This window comes from Phyllostomus discolor, chromosome 8, assembly GCF_004126475.2.
Source record: "Phyllostomus discolor isolate MPI-MPIP mPhyDis1 chromosome 8, mPhyDis1.pri.v3, whole genome shotgun sequence".
NCBI lineage: Eukaryota > Metazoa > Chordata > Mammalia > Chiroptera > Phyllostomidae > Phyllostomus > Phyllostomus discolor.
This window is the reverse complement of record NC_040910.2, coordinates 113,206,886-113,225,882: the sequence shown is the minus strand read 5'-3', so window position 1 is coordinate 113,225,882 and position 18,997 is coordinate 113,206,886. Positions and strand designations below refer to the sequence as shown.

The following is an 18,997-nucleotide window of genomic DNA, read 5'->3' as shown; positions in this document are numbered from 1 at the left end:
CCGCCTCCTGCCTGCCTGCCTTCCGGTGCGCAGACACCCCAGTCCGTCCCGGCCTCAGGGCCTTTGCACCGGCTGCCCCTCTCCCTGGAGCAAGTTCCTCTCCCATCCCCGGGTGGCTGGCTCCTTCTCACCACACGGGTCGTGGTTCACAGGCGACTCCCTCCGCGAGGCCGCCTCCGACCGCCCTGCCCGACGCACACTCCGTGTAAACACAGGAAAGAGCAGAACAAACAGAGAGGTTCTTTCTCAACAGCAAGAGGGGGCCAGGGCTGGGGCCGGCCCAGCCCTCCCCAGGTCCCCGCGGCTGCAGAGGCTGGGAGCGTGAAGACAGTCTGGCCCCGGCACAGCGGGAGGACAGAGAGGGGGCAGCGTGGGGCAGCCCCGAGGGTAACGGGGCCTTCGTCCAGGGGCCACCTGCCTTCAGGACACCACGTGTGGGCTCAGAGGTCCCAGGGACTAGGGCGGCCCCCGCCCAGAGCGCCCTGTCTGGGGGAGAAGCCGCAGGATGTTGCCCTGAAAGGCTGTGGCCCCTCCACAGGCCGTGCCTCCTCCTTCCCCGTGCCCGCGCCCGCACCCGGCACGCCGGCGCCCAGACCAGCCGGAGGTGCCCCAGCCCTCGCCGGGTTCCCCGCTGGCGTCCCAGTGCCCCGGCTTGCACCAGTCCGTGTCCCAGGCCTGGGTCTCCCTTCCCCGCTCTGAGGGGGTCCGGATGAACCCCCTCGCCGCACTGCACCCAACGCATTTCATTTCTTCACCGCGATGTAGGGAAAAACATACAGAGATTATAAAGGGTACTGACCCAAGGTTACAAATGACCACACGATTTACAAACTGCAAGAAAGCACGCAGCATTCCCCCGGTCAACGCCACGGGACCCAGTGACAATGCACGGAGCGCCTTCGCTGACCTCCCCGCCGGACCCCCGGGCCAGTAGCCAGCCTCTGCTCGGACCGGCCCGAGCAAGCGCCGTCCTGCCATGAGCTTGGGGGGGGGGGCAGGAAAGGGACCTGTGAAGGGGCCTGCCAGCCCCGCGAGTTCCAAATGGTGCGAGCGGCTCCTTTGCCACATCCGAGACCTTGGTTCCGGAACAGTCTCTCCTCAAACGTCGGTGCCATTCACAGGGCAGCCGCTGCTGACACGACAGGCTTCCCGGTTCGACCCGCGTCGTCCAGATTCTTGGCCGTCGCTTCCGGCGTCTGGGCCACTGACAAACCCGCCAGTCGGGCCGCGGTGCGCGGTGTGTGCCAATCTCTGTGGTGTAAACACTCCCGCCAGCTGCCAGCACGACATCACCCAGCGGGGAATGGGGACCAGACGCGCAGCGGCCGCCCGAGTCCAATAATCTCACCCTCCAGGCACGATGGATGGAAGGCACCCCAAGAACGTGGCAAGAAGGAAACGGAGTGACATCATTAGGAAAAAATGAAATTTGAGCATTTGTCGGAATATAACGTATTTAATTGTGAATTTAGATCATTTAATTTTTAATATGTCTAGGTCTGAAAGCGTAGCCATCAGCTCTGGCCAGCCAGCCCCAGCCAGCCCCAGCCGGCCCCAGCCAGCCCCAGCCGGCCCCAGTCAGCTCCAGCCGGCTCTGCCAGCTGCGTCCTGCTTGTCCCGCCCTGGCAGACGCTTCCGGGGCCTCTGCCACGTGCCAGGCAGCGTCCGGAGGCTGGGGACACACCTGGGAAGGGACGAGAGCAGGACCTGCCCGTGGGTTTATGTCCAGCAGGAGACAGAACCTCCGCCAGGACACAGGACCAACCGACGAAAGGGGGGCTGGGGGGCTCTCGGGGGCGGGGGTGGAGCCGCTCGCTGGAGAGCACCCAGTGGACACTGGGAGGGAGAGCGGACAACCTCGGCTCTCTTGGGAGCAAAGGTCCTGCGTGTGGCCGAGGGCCTGAGTGGCGCCCAGCCCGGCCGCCTGCAGATCGGAGGAGGGTCCCTGTCCCTGGAGCCAGGTGCGCATGGAGAGCGAGGGCGCAGGGATGCAGCAGGTGCTGGGCGGGCGACACGGTGGTGGCCTTTGTAGGGGCACCGAGCTGACCGAGCTGAGAATGTCTCGTCGCCGTTCTGCGGGGGAAGGCCCGGCGGTGGGGGTCTCGCAGGGCGCCCGTGGGGGGGTGCAGAGAAGCCTGGCCCGGTCTGGCTGCCCCCCTTCTGCTCTCCGGCCTCTTCTGGGCAGCGGGACGGCTGGCAGGCACCCGCCTCGCCCCGACGGGCCGACGGACGGGCCGTGGCTGAGGCCCCTTCAGCTGGGACCCCTCGAATCTCCACCCTCCCACTGGTGGCTCCGGGGCAGGCGGGGAGGGGCAGAGACGCTGTCAGGGCTCAGGAGGAGCGTGACCGAGGGTGTCAGCAGGCTTGGCGCTGACCAGGGCACGCCGCACGCATGACCTGGCCCCTGCCCCTCCTGATGCTTCCCCACCATGCGAGCCTGGTCATCGTGGCCAGAGCCGGGCCCCTGACCGCAGAGGCCATCACCTGACCTTCCCAACGCAGAGGGCGGGGGGCTGGGGTCCTGGCCTCCTAGGGGGCTCTGATGGTGGAAGTGGGCAGTCTCAGGGGAGGGGCCAGAAAGGAGGGGGACTCTCAGGGGGCCGCTGGCACAGACTGGTCGGCGTGCTGTGGGTGGGCACGGCCAGGCTCGCAGGCCTGGGACCTGCGGCCCCCGGGGCCCCTCACTGGGTCAGCGCTGTCATCTCGTAACTGTTCCCACTTTTTGAACAAAGGTCCCCATTTTCATCCTGCCCTGCAGAGTGGACAAACAGCCCCCTTGGGACATGTCTGGGGCCACTGCCAGGCAGGAAAGTCCGATGGGGGGGGGCCCTCCAGGGCGGGGCCCTCTGCAGGGAGGACAGCAGGGGCCAGCCACACACCGGGGTAGGGGTGTGGGTGCAAACGAGCCTTGTGGCTTGGACTCATGCATCTTGGGCCCGGGGTGGGCGGGGGGGCTGTTGGGCTTGCTGTCCCGAGAGAGCCCTGCCCTGCTGGTCCGGCCTGTCGGCAGTGCTCTGGGCCAGGCGAGGCAGCCCAGAGGCCGGCCTCTCGAAGCAGACAGTCACAGCCAGTTGCGTGGGCTTGTTCAATACTCTATTGACAGGTTCACCTTGGCAACCTGGAGCTGGGCCCCTCCGTCAGCACCGATCCCTCCTGGCGCATCTTTGGTCTTAAAGGGACCTGCTTCCCCTGGGTTGGGAGGTACGGCCTCAAGGGAGGGGCAGAGCCGAGCATCTTGGCTACTACAGGAGCGGGAAGTGGGGGACTCTTCCTGCCCAGCCACTCTGCTGAGGGGACCCCTCTGCCTTTCCGCCCCTGCCCCCCTGGGGCTGGGGTGGGCAGGGCCTGCACGCCACTTCGTCCCCTAGCCTTCTCTGGAGGGGACACGCGAACCCCGATGCGGCAGGTCCAGGCCCCCCTCTGTGGAGCCAGAGCATCTGAGTGCAGCCGGTGTGCACGGCGGACAGCCAGGCCTGCAAGGAGCGCCGCTCAAGGGCACTGCCAGCCCCGCAGACCACCGCGCACAGAGGCAGGCCTGGCCTCGCTGGGAGCCAGAGCCGATGCGGGGCTGGGCCGCGTCCGCCAGGGCACCCCCGGGTCCCACCCCGGCGGCAGCAGGCAGCGGCACCCGAGGCTGCTGTGGGGCTCCTGCCTGCAGGTGGGGGCGGCGCCCCTGGGCCCGGCCCAGAGGCTTGTGGGAAGAGATCCGGCCGAGCAGCCGCAGCACTGCCTCTGTGTGTGTCCGTCCGTCCGTCTGTCCGTCTGTCTGTCTGCCTGGGCCTATGTGGAGCATGAATCGGAAGCCAGGCTTCTTGTACACGGGGATGCGCCTCGGCTGGGGGGTCCCCGGGCAGGAGATGAGAAGCCCCCCTGCAGAGAGGGTGGGCGTGGGCGGCGGCCGCTCCACCGCATTCCCGGAAAGGCCGTCCCCGCGCGGGCTTCCGAGGCAGCGTCTCTCGGTGTCTGCGGTGCGTGTTCTTGGTCTCCGCGGGGGAAACAGAAACCAGTAATCACGGCGAGGCTGGAAGAGAGAAGGATCTTTTCTCCATCTGGATGTTCTCCCGGGAGGCGCTGCCGTTTCTGCGGAATCGAAGAAAACACCAGTTCCCAGCAGAGGGGTGGAGGGTGGGAGGCGCGGGTCCCTTTCTGACCCTGCCGATCCCAGTGAGTCAAACAGTACACAATCGCCCCATTACGGTTGTTCCTGTCGCGTCCCAGGCAGTCAGCTGGCCGACAGAGGCCAGACGGACATCCGGGGGAGTCCGTGGAGCCGGGGCTGGTGCTGAGCCCTGCGGAACGGAACTCTTCCGAGCAGAAGAAGGAGAGAGAGGCAGGCCTCGTGCTTTTACTCTCCGGTGCTCCCTCCTACGTTTTCGTGCTTCTTATTTCAATGCGTGGGACAGGGGCAGCATCCCTCAGTGAGGAGAAGGGCCCCCCCCCCCCCCCCCCAGCAGCGTGCAGGCGCCAGGGCACACGTGCAGGGCGGGGGCTGGGGGCTGGGGGCTGGCCCCCCGCGGCGCCATCCCTGCCACCAGGTGATGTACCGAACCCATCCACAGGAGACGGAGCTGGGGCCCAGTCTCCAAGTCTCCCCAGAGGCGCCGCTTGTCAACTCCCAGATACAGGAGGACCTGGCTGTCCCGGGCTGTTTCCTGCCTTAACAAAAGGGTTCAAGACTGGTATATAACTGCCTTGGAATACCGATGACCACAATGTTACACTGAAACATCTTTCTCAGCCCCGGCCGGTGTGGCTCAGTGGGCGGAGCGCCGGCCTGCAAACCAAAAGATCGCTGGTCGGATTCCCGGCCAGGGCACATGCCTGGGTTGCTGGCCAGGTCTCCAGTTGGGCGTGTGAAAGGCAACCGGTTGATGTTTCTCTCCCTCTGTTTCTCCCTTCCCTTCTCCTCTCTCTACAAATAAATAAATAAATTTTTTTAAAAAAATTGTTTAACCAAAAAAACCCCCACCCATTTTCTTCAAACTAAAGGTCTTTCTTTCTTCTGATTTTAAAACAAATTGCATATATATAACGGATATTGTTTAGCCTTTAAAAAGCAGGAGATTCTGCCCTAACCTGTGTGGCTCGGTGGGCTGGGCACAATCCCGCCACCCGAAAGCTCCCGGGTCCCACTCCCAGTCAGGGTGCAGGCCCCGGGCGGGGGGGGGGGGCAGGGGGCATGCAAGAGGCCACCCATCAGCATTTCTCTTGAACATCAGACACCGAAGTTTCTCTCCCTCTCTTTCTCCCTCCCTTCCCCACTCTCTAAACATAAATACATTAAACCTGTTAAAAATTTAAAGAAAGGAAATTCTGACAACTGCCACAACATGGATGAACCCCGAAGACGCAAGAAGTAAAATAAACAAAACCCCAGAGGACAGGCACTGCGACCCCCACCCCCCCGCCTTAGGTCAGGGGCTTAGAGGGGCCAGACGCTCGGAGGCGGAGCGAACTCAGAATGCTGGGTGCCGGGCTGGGGGCGGGGGGTGGGGCGTTATGGGTCCTGGGGGACAGAGTCTCAGTTTGGGGAAGAGGAGAAAGTTCTGGAGACGGTGGGTCGGCGGCCGCACAGCGGTGTGAATGTGCTTCATGCCGCCGAGTTGGACACTTCAGTGATCACGACGGTAATTTTTACGTTACACGTATTTCTCCCATTTAAAAAAAAAAAAAACATGTTTTTTAAAACTGGAACATTTGCACGGGCCTCTGAGAGGACTGCGGGCCCTGGCGCCACGCCAGGCGCTGGGCCTGCTGCAGCAGCCCTGCCTGGGAGCCCGAGGCCGGCGCCTGCCCACTCACGCCCGTGGCCACCACCCACGGCAGCACTCTGACCCAATTCCGTCTCCACCAGTGTCTGGATGAGCCTGGGGTGGGGGGGGAATGAAACACTGAACTTGGTCTCAAGACTTTGTCCAGCCCAGACCCAGACCCTGCTTTCTCCAGGCCACCGTCTCCCGCAGAGGGGGAAGCCTGGGCTCTCTCTCCCCCACTACGCCCGGGGCCTCTCTTAGGGTTTCAGTTTCCTTCCCCCTCACGGACCCAGGGGAGGGCCCCTTACTGGGAACCTCAGGGCACTCTGAGAAGGGGCACCTGTGAGGGAGGCCACTCTTTTCGGGGGACCTGAGCGTAGGGAAGAGCCCTCCGGCAGGCTGCCGGTCTGTCGCCAGAGGCTCCCCTGGGGCACTGATGCCGCCACGAAGCCCGCTGGGCTCTCTGGGGAAGGTCGAAAACACCAGGCCGCCTCTCACGGGCCCTTTGATAGCAGAACAAGGGGCTTCGCGATGCTCTTGACCTGAGATTTCCTTTAAAAACCTCCAATTAAAAGATGCAAGCACGACTTCTCACCAGGCGTGGAAGGGCACTGAGCAGGGGACGGCCGGGGACACAATGGCCCTGGCCATTGAGACAATTCAGCCCTGAGAATGCAGGGGCTCCTGAGGTTCAAAGTCGCGCTGGGGCCGGTTGTTTCTGGCTGGAAAAGCAGCAGAGGGAAGGGGAGGGGGAGGGGTGTGCCAGCGGAGGGGCGCGCCAGGCCCCTCTGCATGCCCCCCCCAGCTCTACCCCCCCCCTCCCCCGGCCCACTGCGGCTGCCAGACCGCACTTTGCCCGGCGGAACCAGCTCCCCGCTCGGGCGCCCTGGCAGGCCCGGACTGCTGCCAGCCCGCGGGGAGCCCTCCCCCTAGGGGAGGGTGTAGCCAGTGCAGGCTCCCCGGCGACCCTGCCCTGGCCTTGCCGCGGCGACCCGAGCAAGCAGGTGAAGTGGCGGCCAGTGCCCCCGGGGAGCCGGAGGGAGTTCCTCAGGGGTCCTCAGGGACCACCCTAGGAAATGACGCCCCCCAAGAAGCTGGGAAGGGGGACTTCTTGGGGGAACCTGGGGGACCCTTCCGGAGGTGGGGACACCCACGCATTTCTATCAGGATTCAGGAGGGCGGAGCGAGGGGGATGGACAGGGAGACCACGTCCGACGACCTGGTCCTCCGGGGCGGGGGTGGGGTTCAGTGGGGGCCCGGCCTGAACTCGGAGGGAAGCCGCCGCCCTGCTGCAGACGCAGTTCCGGAAGTGCCCAAAGCCACCCCGAAACAGACAGTACGGAATTTAGGGGGGCGTCTGAGCATCGCCCCCACCCCCGGCCCCCGCAGGGCAGGCCGGGCTGGGCTCCGGCTGGGCCCTGCCGGCCGCCATCCCACAGCCACCGGATGCCCGAGCACCCGCTCCGTTCGCCCCTGGGTCCTGCAGGGACAGCCCCCTCCCAGGTGTCCTGCGGGGCTCGCTGCTCTCCCGCCCCAAGAGATCGATCGGCTGGCTGGCGACGCGCGGCCGCCGCTCGCGGGCCTCCGCCCCCTCCCCCGCTCGGGCTACGCAGGACGCGGCCTCCAAGCAGCGTCCTCGCGGTTCCGGGCCGCGGCCAGACTCGGCTGCCGGCCAGCGGGAGAGGCGGAGGCGCACCGGGCCCTTCCGATCGCGCCTGCCCTGCCACTCCGGGTCTGGGAGGGGGTGGGGGGAGGAGACAGAGCCTCGCCTCCCCCACCGCGGCGCTCCACACCCAACCCCACCCCCCCCCCGCCCCACTCCTCGGCCCAAATACCCCTCGGGCGCGCGCTTAACCCTTGCTGCGCCGCCGGACCCGGGGGGAGGGGGCGCGCAGTAGGTGGGGGAAGGTGGGGGTGGCGGTTGCGCTTCGCCTGACGACCACTTCGGGGTCCGCCGGGCGATTTGTATTTCATTCCCGGATTCGCTGCAGCAGCGCTTGGCTGGAAAAGGGGAGGAAGAAATCTGCCCCGCATGTGGACTCCGCTGGGTTCAGGGGCGCAACAGGGGGGCCCGGGAGCCAAATGCAGGTCGGGCGTGCAGGCGCGGACCGCGCGGGCAGAGGACGCCCGCGGGGAGACCTTGGGCAAACGAACCCCAAGTGAAAAACACACAGCACACAGAGGCCGTTGTGAGCGCGCGGCGGCGGCGGCGGCGGCGGGCTGTGCAAGCGGCTCCGAAGATCGTGTTTGAAATATGGATCCTGAAGGCGCATATCTCCGGGCGGGCGGGAGCCCCGCGACGGAGCGTGGGGCGGGGGCCGCTGGCCTTCTCCAGGCGTACCTGGGGAGGCTGCCGTGACATGTGGGCGGAGGGGGGGCAGCCGGCGAAGCAAAAAAAGGACGCGTCCCGCTTTGGCGCCTGCGACCCCCGCGTGCCGCAGTGCCGAGACGCGGTCCTGCGGGCGACGGTGTGGCCCCAAGAACCGCCTGAGACCTGCCAGGGGCCAAGGCCTCGCGGCGCGCCTGGCCCGTTCCCCCTCCCGAGCACCCTGCCCGGCCCTCCCACCTGGATCCCCGAGAACCCGCCTCCGAGGGACTCAGGGGGGCCAGGGACTTCGCCACCCAAATGAAAGCCGACCCTTCACGGGCGCGTGACAAAGAGCAGAAACGCGGGGCCGCAGAGGGCGGAGGGGCGCCCTCAGGAACAAAGCCGTCCCTCCCAGAGGGCGCTGGAGGCGGAGTTTGGGGCTCCCTCCCCACCTCCCCCTCTCCTCCCCTCCCCCCACACAAGGACAGTCCCTCCACGTCAGCTCCCCCAAAGCCAACGCTAAAAATGCAACAATACAAACGTCAGCGCGAAAGTCAAAGGCAAGTTCCTCCACCAAGAACAAAGGGAAGGAACGAGCCCTGGTCGAAGCCCGGGCAGATTCTGTGGTCGTTGGTGGTGAACTCTCCCTTGGCTGTCTGAATCCACCTCTGGGAGCCTAGGAAGCCACACCAACTCCAGGGCCTTCCGAGTCAGGGACCCGGGGGAAGTCACCGGCGGCTTCTTCCGGCCGAGGCCAGGTCTGGGCTCCGTGGGCGGCGGCGGCGGCATCTTCCCGCAGAGCCCGTCCTTGCAGGGAGAGGGTGTCTCTCGCGAGTGCACTTCCCGGGGTTGGCACGGGTCAGACCCTTTCGGACCTGGACTCTCAGTGGCCACTCTCTAGCCCACAGCCACTAAAAAGTTCCGGGTTCCCCGGGGTGCCCTTTTCCATCTCTCCCTTTTTGAGGCTGCAGCCCGTGGCTCAGAGGCACAGCATTGCCCCTCTCCCGGGGCCCCCGAGGCCCCTGGGGGCCCGGTTCGACGTGTCACCCGGGAGCCTTCTTCCCCTCCCTCCGGGAAACCAAGGGGCAGGACCCGGCCCTGGCTGGGAGGGGGCAGCGTCGGGTGTGCGGACGCACACCCCTCCCCGGGGTTCCCCGTCGGGCTCGGGGACATCCCGGGTCAGAGGCAGGGGCCCCAGCCGAATGCTCTGGGAATCCCGACTGTGGCTCCACGGAGGGGCCAGGACAAGGGTCGGGACGACAGGGGAGGCCTCCCGGGAGGTTCCCCAGGCCGGGCGGAGGGGCCGCCGGGCAGGCATGGGGGGCTTCCAGGGCGCTGGCTGCCCCCCTTCTGTCTCTGCTCCCTCCCTGCTGCCAGCGGCGCCCCCGTGGACCCGAGCTGCCCCACACCCCCTCTGGCCGGGGGCGGGCGGTCTAGCGCTGTGCCCCCCAGGCGAGGGGAGGGCTCCGGCTCTCTGCACACCCGCCCACCCTCCCAGAGGACAAAATGAGCCACCGCGGGAGGGGGGCGGGAAGCCAGCCGCTGCCGGCTGGTGCCTGTGCACTCGGGGCATGGTCCCAGTCCTGGCAAAAAGGCCAGGCTCGGGGGCGTCCCGGGACTTTCGAGGCTTCTGAGGAGCTTCGAGGGGCATCGTCTCCCACCGTCTGCGGGAGACCGGCGGCTTCTCACGCCGCCGCCCCGGAGGCAGCTCCGGGGAAGGTCTGCCGCACTGGCCGGCGGGGGCCGCCCTTCCTCCCGAGCTCCGGGGCAGGCCCAGCCCGGCTCCTGCGCAGACTGGCTGTGGGGGCACCGGGTGCCACCGCGTGGCCCCCGAAGTCTCCAGAGCAGGCCCCGGAGGGGCTCGGGCCCAGCGAGCACAGGCACGACTGGTGGACTCCGACGCCCCTGGCGGCCACTCGCCCTCGCCCAGCGCCCCCTGACCCGGCCTCCGAGGAAACACCCACTGGAAACAGATTTTCCAGGGGAGTTTTGAGCAAGGGGCCGGCGGGGTGTCGGGAAGGTCAGCCCCTCCCCGGAGGACAGGACTGTCCAGGACAAGGTCGCTGCGGCCCTCCGGCAGACTGACAGCGCCCGTGGCCTGGCGGCTGGCTGGCTCGGGGTGGAAGGGTGACCGTCGCGCTGACCGCCTCCGAGTCCCTTCCCCTCCCGAGGTCCGGTCATCTGTCTCCCACAAGAGCCTCTTCATCCTAGGCGACAGGGCAAGGAAAACGCCCCAAACGCAGCAGGCAGAGAGCAACATTGTCCCATGTCCCCTTCCCAAAATGTCGCCTCCCCCAGCTTCTATAAACCCCGGGAGCCACCCACTCCTGTTCCCAGGACTGCAGGCGGGCATCTTCCCACCTAGCTGGGCAAATCCCCACCCCCACCGGGGAATCTTGGCTGTGTGCCTCCAGCTTGTCCGCGAGCAGTCGCTGCAGATCGAGTGCCTGTCTGGTGCCACCGGAAGATGACCCCCACGCCCAGGACCCTCCAGCAAAGGAGCCACGTTAGTGGCCTTAGGCAGCGCCGCCGCCGCAGCCCGAGCCGCTGCGGCGGGAGCTGCGAGGCGGAGAGTCAACGTGTGCGTTCTTAAGCACCAGACCGGCTCGGGGTTCTCCCGGATTGCTGGGAGAACACGAGGCCCGCGCCTGGTCTGGGGGTTCGCTTCGGCACCTCGCCCCTCCCGGTCTGGGTCGAGTCCCTGCGCAGTCCTCCGCCCAGCGTTCCGGGCTGCGCGTGTGAGGGCGGGAGCGAAGACCCGGATGGCTCTCTGCCCGCCCTCCTCGCTGGTTCCACTCTCTCTCGGCGTCTGCTCTTTTTCTTTCTCCACGGAAGCTCAGCCAAGGGATTGCGCAAGCTTCCTGCTCCAGGTCCTCAAGGGCCCGGAGCGGGGCCCGGACGTACCCCAGGCCCGGCGCGCCCCTGCCCCTCCCACTCAGCCCGCCCTGCCCCTGTCCCCAGGTCCCCTCACTCCCACCCGGACTGCACCGGGCTCGCGGCCCCGTGGGTGGCGCCCTCGGGAGGCCGCGTGGGGCGCAGCAGCTCCCCCAGCCGGAGGCTGGAGCTGTCCGCCGGAACGCGCTGTCTCGCCGCCGGAGGTGCTAAACTTCACACTTCGCGGCTTCTCCAGCCCAGTGGGGAAGGCCTCGGCTCGGCTGGCTGTGCGGCATGTCGGGGACCAGGGGACTTGAATCTATGAGGAATGCCCGGCTCCCGGTCCACGCCATTCACCTCCCCTTCGTGCCGCCCCATCTGCCCCTCCTCAGCCTCAGCCTCTCCTCAGCACGCCCGCTCCCTCTTTCCATGCCTTTCCCGGGGACCCTGCGAAGTCCCCTCGAACCCCCGAGAAGACCTGGACGTCCACCGCGCCCCCTCTCCGTCCTCCCCGCCTCCGGTCCCGCTGGGAGGCTGGTAACGCTGCTGAAAACTAGACATCCTGCCCCTCCTACCCCACGCGGGAAGGGGCCTACGGGACATGGCAGCCCATCAGGACGGGGTGCACTTGGACTCAGAGCCCCCTTCTGGTAAGGCTCTTGAGCGCCAGGGCCCCAGGCTGCTTGCTCCTTTGCCGCCCTCCTTGTCTGTCCTCCACGCTCTTCCCAGCGAGGACCTTCGCGCCCGGTCCTCTGTTCTCTGGGCCCTTCCTCTTCTCTTCCTCGCCTTCCTAAAAGCCCGAAGCCTCGCGGGGCGGGGCGCGCCGGGTGGGGGGCGCGACCTGCCCCTGCCTCCGATTCCGCCCCCTGCCGGCGGTATCCCTTGTGTCTGCACATGACGCAATTCGATGCAACTGGAAACGGCGAGGGACGCTAGGGGGTCCCCCGCGGGGGTCCCCGGGCGGTGCACACAGAGAACCAGAGGTGACGGGGCTGGCCGCGAAGCCGGGAGGGAGGCGAGGGGTCGCCACGGAGACCGGCCGGGCCCTGTCACGCAGGCCACCCCGCTCCGTCCGGAGCCGACACACCTCTGCTGGCGATCCCGCTCCCTCCCTCCAGCCTCCCTCGCCCGGGCTCCAGGATCCCTCCCTCTGCACCTCCCCGGCGCCCTCCTTCCCTCGGCCCCCTCCGGCGCCCTCCCACCTCCCCCTCGGCGCCCGGGACCAGGGCCTCCGGTAGGCCGGGCTGCGCCAATCCGGGCCTCGGCCCGCCCCCTGACGCCGAGCTGGGCCGGAGAGGCCCCGCCCGCTGACGTCCGGATTTGCATGAGTTCTTGTGCAGCCGCGGCCCTGGCTCAGTTGTCTGAGCGAGCGCGAGCCGGGAGCCGGGCGGGCGCGGGCAGCGGCGGGTGGCCGGGCTGTGCGGGGCGAGCGGCGGCGGCGGGGCGCGTGCAGCGGGGTGGCCTCGGCCGGGGCGGCGGCGGGGCGCCGGCGGGAACTAGCAGTGTCTGCAGCCGCGCCGGCCGCCCGCGCCCCGGCGCGCTCCGGCTCGGCCATGGAGCTGCCAGCTGTTGGCGAGCACGTCTTCGCGGTGGAGAGCATCGAGAAGAAGCGGATCCGCAAGGTAGGGCGGCGCGGGGGTGGTGGCGGGGCGGCGCGGGAGCGGCGGCCGGGCAGCCTGCGAGGAGGCGGAGAGGGGGTGGGGAGGCTGCGGGCCGGGGCCGGGGATCCCGCGGAAGCTGATGGAGTGCTGTCTCTTCCCCCCGCAGGGCAGAGTGGAGTATCTGGTGAAATGGAGAGGCTGGTCCCCCAAGTAAGTAGCGGCGGAGGGGCGGGGGCGCCGGGTGCTGCGGCGCTGGGCTCCGGGGCTCCGGGGCTCGGGACCCGCCGGGCCGGTGGGGTGGGGGGGGGGGAGCGGACGGGAGGCGGGGTGGAGGTGGGGTGGAGGGAGGAGGGGGTGGGGAAGTCGGTGGCAGGCACTGGGGAAGCCGAGCCGCCGAGCCCGAGCCCGGCGCCCTGTGTTGTGCTCCGCTCTCCGGGAAATGCCATCACTAATTTATGCACTAAAAGGAGCCGGAGGAGCTGGAGAGACGCGGGGCCGAGCCGGGGAGGCCGGCGGAGGGAGGGAGGGCGCAGGCACTGACTGATGTGCAGCAGAAAATGGCTCCTTTTCCCTTTCCCTCCACCGAACGGCTCCATATTGCAAAACCAAAAAAAAAAAAAAATTAAAAAGCGACGAAAATGCAATTGTGTGCCTCTTCCCTCCTAGCGGTGCAGGGAGAGGAAGGAAAAAGGCAGAAAATGTTGGGCACTGTCACTGCAGCGCTTTTGGTGGGGAATTTCTTTTTTTAATTTGAAATGCGAAGGCACCGGATGGAGACAGGCGCGCAGGCACGCACACACACACTCACACACAGAGGCATATTTTTGTGTTGCTGAGTATTTGGGGGTGCCTGCCCGTGACAGCGGGCTCCAGGGCCGCGAGGGGGTGTCGGGGGGCCGCTGGGCTGACGGTGATCGGATTAGGGGTCAAGTGGAAAGCGCCTGAAGTCCCAGCGGAGACTTGGGGCTGGGGAGACAGGAGGGGACTGAGACTCCGCATTTTGGCTGCTCTGCACGCGGGGTTGCTGGTGAGCAAAGTGGCTTTGGATCATGTCGCAGGAACGTGCTTGAAATTCTTGACAACTGCGAAATAAACTGCTAGTTTCATTTTCCTTCCCCTTCCCCTTCCTGCCCGTGTGTGTTTATTTTGACTTGGGGGGGCGGTCAGGGGCCGTGTCAGGCCCGCAGAAGTCTACCCCCCAGTCCCCACGGCCACGGCTGAGTAGCGTTCGGTTCACGAAGACAGTGCAGGGCCTAATACAGTTCCCCACCGGGAGGCCGCCGCGCTGGCTCGGTTGTTTTACGCCGTGTCCCCTTCCCTTCTCCCTTGCAAGATACAACACGTGGGAGCCGGAGGAGAACATCCTGGACCCCCGGCTGCTGATCGCCTTCCAGAACAGGTGAGCGTCCCCGGGAGCCTCCCGCAGCCGGGACCCGGTATGGGGATGGGAGGCTGGGCCGCTCAGCAACGAAGGGGAAAGGGCAGGGAGGGGCCGGCGGGAGCCCCCTCCCTCCTACGGGCCGGAACGGCAGGGCTGCGGCCTCGGCTTCTCTAGCCAACGTCCTTGGCGGTTGCTGCAGCCTGGGGGTGGGGGTGGGGCAGGGCCGGAGAAGGCGAGGCTTGTGTTTTGGGGAAACTGCGGGAATGGTTAGTGCGGGTGGCCCTAGGGCTGCCCCGAGAGAGAACTCGGAGCCGCGCCTGGCGCCCCCCCCCCAGGGCCCCTCCCTTCCGAACCTTAGAGCCCCACCCCCAGAGCCTAGGTGTTGCTTTCCTGCAGCCACTGGCGGCTTGGCCCCGGCACGTCGCGGGGCAGCTCCGAGGGAGCTGGCACTGCGAAACCGCCGGACGTCACGGAACTGAACTTAACCTGTTGGGGGCTGGAGAAAAGTTGACAAGACTTTAAGCCCCCACTCTCATCCCCAGAGAGCTTGGGATAGGGGACCCAGACTCTGGCTGGCGGTGGGTGCTCCTCACACACACACACACCCCACTGGCCTACTAGGTGGGTGAGCTTGGCCCAAAGGACGTGGGGTGAGCGCTGTCCGGCTGGTGGAGGGGTGGTACCCGAGAGGGGCTCGTCCTCACGCGCACAGATGCTTGTCACGCTGCAGCTGATGCAGCTGGATCCGCCGCCGGTGGCTGCGGTTCTCTGTTTCGGGAGGACAGAAGGGGGGAGGGCAGCAGAGGCGGGGAGAGCGGCAGGGGCCCGCGGGGCTCGGCCACCCCGCTGTCCCTCCTCCCCCTTTTATTTTGCATTATTTCCTGTGGTGCGTTTGGCGCTAAAACTAAACTCTAGACCCTTGGAACGAGCAGCCAGCGGGGAACTTGCTCTCCCGCGACGCAGGGGGGTGCCGAGAAGGGACTCTGCCCCGGCTCCACCGGGGAGTCTGCCACCCTGTAACCATGTCAGCGGCTGATGCCATGTTGCGTAATGAGTCCCCGGAGAATTAAAACGCAGGCTGTTGCAATGCCGTGCAACTTCGGAGTCGGCCCGGCTGGGGCCCCGGGCTGCCGGAACTCCCCTGGGCTAGCCCACCGGCCGAGGGTATCTAGGGTCTCAAGAGAGCGGGTTTCTGGCCTAGAAACGGGCTGCAACTTCGGCCAAGGCTAGAGAGGGGCCCCTTGCTGCCGTGGAGGGCCGAGCGGTGCTGGGACAACCCGCCCCCCGGCCTCGGGTCGCCCTAGGCCACACCGCAGGTGGAATCTTGGCAGCTGTGTTGAACCTCACCGCCGCCCGTGGGCTTAATTAATTTGGAAATCCAGGGGGCTGGGCTGGGCGAGGGGGCGGGGCTTGCGTCCCTCGCTCCGCCCAGCCTCCCGCACCGGCCGCCTCGGAGCGGGTTTACCAGGTGGCTGCGAACCTGGCCAGGCCTCTCTGGCTGCCCCCGCCCCCAGCCCTTAATTGGCTCATTTGCCGCTCTGTAAACAAGGGCGCAGCCCCTCCCCCTGTTTAGTGCCTGGCCCTTAGGAAAATGCGTCCTCCCTTCCGCTGGCCGCTCTCGTTATCTGAATCTTAATGAGGTCATTAGCATCTCGTGCTTCTGGTGGCAGGGACGTGGTCCTCACACTTTTTCGGGCTGGTGCGCATCCCCTGGACCCCGCGCCCACCACTGTGTGTAGGACCACCGGCTCAAGGCTGCGGGCGGCAGTGCCAGTGACCGAGCGGGAGCTGCCGTCTCCCCCGTCACACCAGGTTGGGGAGGGTTGCCCGTTCAGATGCGGACCCCAGAGGCGGGGAGGCCCTTCTCGGAGGAGGCCTTGGGCAGATGAGGGTCGGTTACAGCGAAACTCGGGCCTCCGGGACTGGACCTGGGCGCCCAGCTGGCTGCAGGGGCTGCCTTCCGCCTTGAGCCCTGGATCCTTCCGCATCTGGCCAGCCCCGCTGCCCGCCGCAGCGGGGACACCGCCACAGGCTGGCGCAAACACAGCAGGAAAGGGGGTGACCTCGCGGCTAACGGTGCTGCCCTCTGTTCCGTGCCCCCAGGGAACGGCAGGAGCAGCTGATGGGCTACCGGAAGAGAGGGCCGAAGCCCAAACCACTGGTGGTGCAGGTGAGAGCGCTCGCTGACCCTGGGGCCGCCCAGGAGGCTCGGCCCTTTCCCAAAGGCCTGGAGGCGGGGGAGGGGGTGTATCTCCAGAGCGCCCCAGCTCCCTCCCTTTCTGCCTGAGCTTTCCCACCTCTCTCCGACGACCCTGCTGCTGGAGGCTGGCTCTATGCCTCCTCTCACCTTCCCCTCCCCCTCCCCCCCCCCCCGGTCCTCGCCCCCCAGGTACCTACCTTTGCCCGGCGCTCCAATGTGCTGAGCGGACTCCAGGACTCCTCCTCCGACAGCCGCACCAAGCTGGAGCTGGGCGCTCAGAGCAAGGGCCAGGGGCACCAGTACGAGCTCAACAGCAAGAAGCATCACCAGTACCAGCCGCACAGCAAGGAGCGGGCGGGCAAGCCCCCGCCCCCGGGGAAGAGCGGCAAGTACTACTACCAGCTGAACAGCAAGAAGCACCACCCCTACCAGCCTGACCCCAAGATGTATGACCTGCAGTACCAGGGCGGCCACAAGGAGGCGCCCAGCCCCACCTGCCCTGACCTGGGCGCCAAGACCCACCCGCCCGACAAGTGGGCCCACGGCGCTGGGGCCAAGGGCTACCTGGGAGGCGTGAAGCCCCTGGCCGGTGCTGCTGGGGCTGCGGGCAAGGGCTCTGAGAAAGGCCCCCCCAACGGGATGACGCCGGCCCCCAAGGAGGCCGTGACGGGCAATGGGATCGGGGGCAAAATGAAGATCGTCAAAAACAAGAACAAAAATGGGCGCATCGTGATCGTGATGAGCAAGTACATGGAGAACGGCATGCAGGCGGTGAAGATCAAGTCCGGCGAGGCGGCGGAGGGCGAGGCGCGCTCCCCCAGCCACAAGAAGCGGGCCCCCGAGGAGCGCCACCCCGCCGCGGACAGGACTTTCAAAAAGGCGCCGGGGGCAGAGGAGAAGAAGGCGGAAGCTCCCTTCAAGAGGAGGGAGGAGGAGGCGCCTGCAGCCGGTGACCCGCAGCCGCAGGACGCCGGCTCCCGCAAGCTGTCCCCGACCAAGGAGGCCTTTGGTGAGCAGCCGCTGCCGCTGACCACCAAGCCGGACCTGCTGACCTGGGACACGGCCCGCAGCGCGCACCCGCCCTCCCACCATCACCACCACCACCACCACCATCACCACCACCACCACGCCGTGGGCCTCAATCTCTCCCACGCACGCAAGCGATGCCTCTCCGAGACGCACGGGGAGCGGGAGCCCTGCAAGAAGCGGCTGACGGCGCGTAGCATCAGCACCCCGACCTGCCTGGGGGGCAGCCCAGCGGCTGAGCGCCCCACCGACCAGCCCCCTGCCGCCCTCCAGCAGCCCGAGGTCATCCTGCTGGACTCGGACCTGGATGAGCCCATAGACTTGCGCTGCGTCAAGACGCGCGGCGAGGCTGGGGAGCCGCCCAGCACCCTCCAAGTGAAGCCCGAGGCGCCTGCGACGGCCGCAGTGGCCGCCGCGCCGGTGACAGCGGTCGAGAAGCCTCCAGCGGAGGCCCAGGACGAGCCCGAGGAGCCGCTGAGCGAGTTCAAGCCCTTCTTTGGGAATATAATTATCACCGACGTCACTGCGAACTGCCTCACCGTCACTTTCAAGGAGTACGTGACGGTGTAGCTGGAGGGCGTCGGAAAGGGGCAGCTCCACCCCTGCGGGAGCTCAGTGCCCGGGCCTGGGGGTGTGTTGCGCCCGTCCCCCAGCGCCAGGACGCCCGAAGCCGCAGGAACCGCCTCCCTCTGTATCCAGCCGCGCGCGCGGTCCTGGCCGGGGCGCCGGCAGCTCGCTGGGGGAACTGGCTGGCGCCGTCCACGAGGTGCCTGCGGGTCTCTCCCTTCCACCTGCCCCCTCCCCTCCGGCCAGGACCTCGGGACTGACAGGGCAGCCGCGCGCCGAGCTCTCAGAGTTATAGTATTATATTTTAACCGTGCTAACTTGTCAAGTGCAGACTTTATTCCCGTTTGTACGTGGTGTTATTATTGAAATGTATTGTTTGAGCTCAAAAGCCCGACCATCCCCTTCGGGCTGATATATATATATATATATATTTATTTGTAGGTATTTATATATTGAAATATAAAAACCTAGATTTATGGAGTTCCCTCTAGATCATGTTATATTCTATATCAGACAAACTATTTTCTGTTGCCCCTCCTCCCCGGCCCTGCGGTATTTCGGTTGATCCCATTTCTCCCCCTTTCGAGAACTGCAATACCGGTGACCTTGGTATATATTTTTTGATACCGTACACATACATGGATGTGTTGTTTCTATGTGCAGAAAGAGGAAAAAAGAAAAAAGTTTGTTAAAAGGCGAAACGAGCTCTCTAGAAACTGCTGCTACTAGAAATGTCTAAACTATAAGCTTCCGATTACTCCCTGCTTGAATGTACATATTAAACGGAGATGTTGAAGGTACGCTTTCGCTGTTGGAGGTTAGGGCAGAGGGAACCGCGGAGGCCGCGTGTGTGTGTGCGCGCGCGCGTGCACGCCGGACCCCTCCCCACCCCGCTTCCTCCTCCGGCGTCCGGGAGGAAACCGGCGGCGCCCTGCGCCAAACGTGCGCAAAGCCAAGTGGCCGGGTTTCGAGGGCAGAGGCACCCGCGCGCTGAGGAGTGACCCCGCTCCCCGGAAGTCGGAAGTCGAGAGGCACTCCAAAGGAGAGGGGAATTCCTGAGGGGGGTGCGGGCGTGCTCCCGCCCCCAGGGCGCGGGCACTCCGGCAGTCCCGCGACCCGCCTAGTGGGGGGAGGGCGCACGGGTGGGTGAGCAGGCTGGAAGAGGCTTGCTTGGGCAGGGCCGGCCCCCACCGGGAGCGGCCCCAGCCAGGCACCTGCTGATCTTTGTCCCCCGCCCCCTGGGGCGCCACACACCCAGGCGCTGGCCCTGGTAGGGCAGGGGTGTTC

General features: G+C 66.5%; 1 protein-coding gene across 1 annotated transcript; it reads left to right on the top strand.

The window, feature by feature from the left end:
- The first annotated feature begins 12,144 nt into the window (after window positions 1-12,144).
- On the top strand, window positions 12,145-18,509 carry CBX4 (chromobox 4). The gene is made up of 5 exons (XM_028522013.2): window positions 12,145-12,557; window positions 12,703-12,746; window positions 13,870-13,935; window positions 16,021-16,087; window positions 16,307-18,509. Exons 1-5 carry the CDS (start codon window positions 12,489-12,491, stop codon window positions 17,711-17,713), a joined length of 1,653 nt encoding a protein of 550 aa, XP_028377814.1. The 5' UTR covers window positions 12,145-12,488; the 3' UTR covers window positions 17,714-18,509.
- Window positions 18,510-18,997: the final 488 nt, after the last annotated feature.

Bases quoted from the DNA above. Each gene is read 5' to 3' on its own strand.
- CBX4 (XM_028522013.2), top strand. From the start codon at position 12,489: ATGGAGCTGCCAGCTGTTGGCGAGCACGTCTTCGCGGTGGAGAGCATC. The intron at 12,558-12,702 runs GTAGGGCGGCGC...TTCCCCCCGCAG, and splicing joins AGAAGAAGCGGATCCGCAAG to GGCAGAGTGGAGTATCTGGT. The intron at 13,936-16,020 runs GTGAGCGTCCCC...CCGTGCCCCCAG, and splicing joins CTGATCGCCTTCCAGAACAG to GGAACGGCAGGAGCAGCTGA.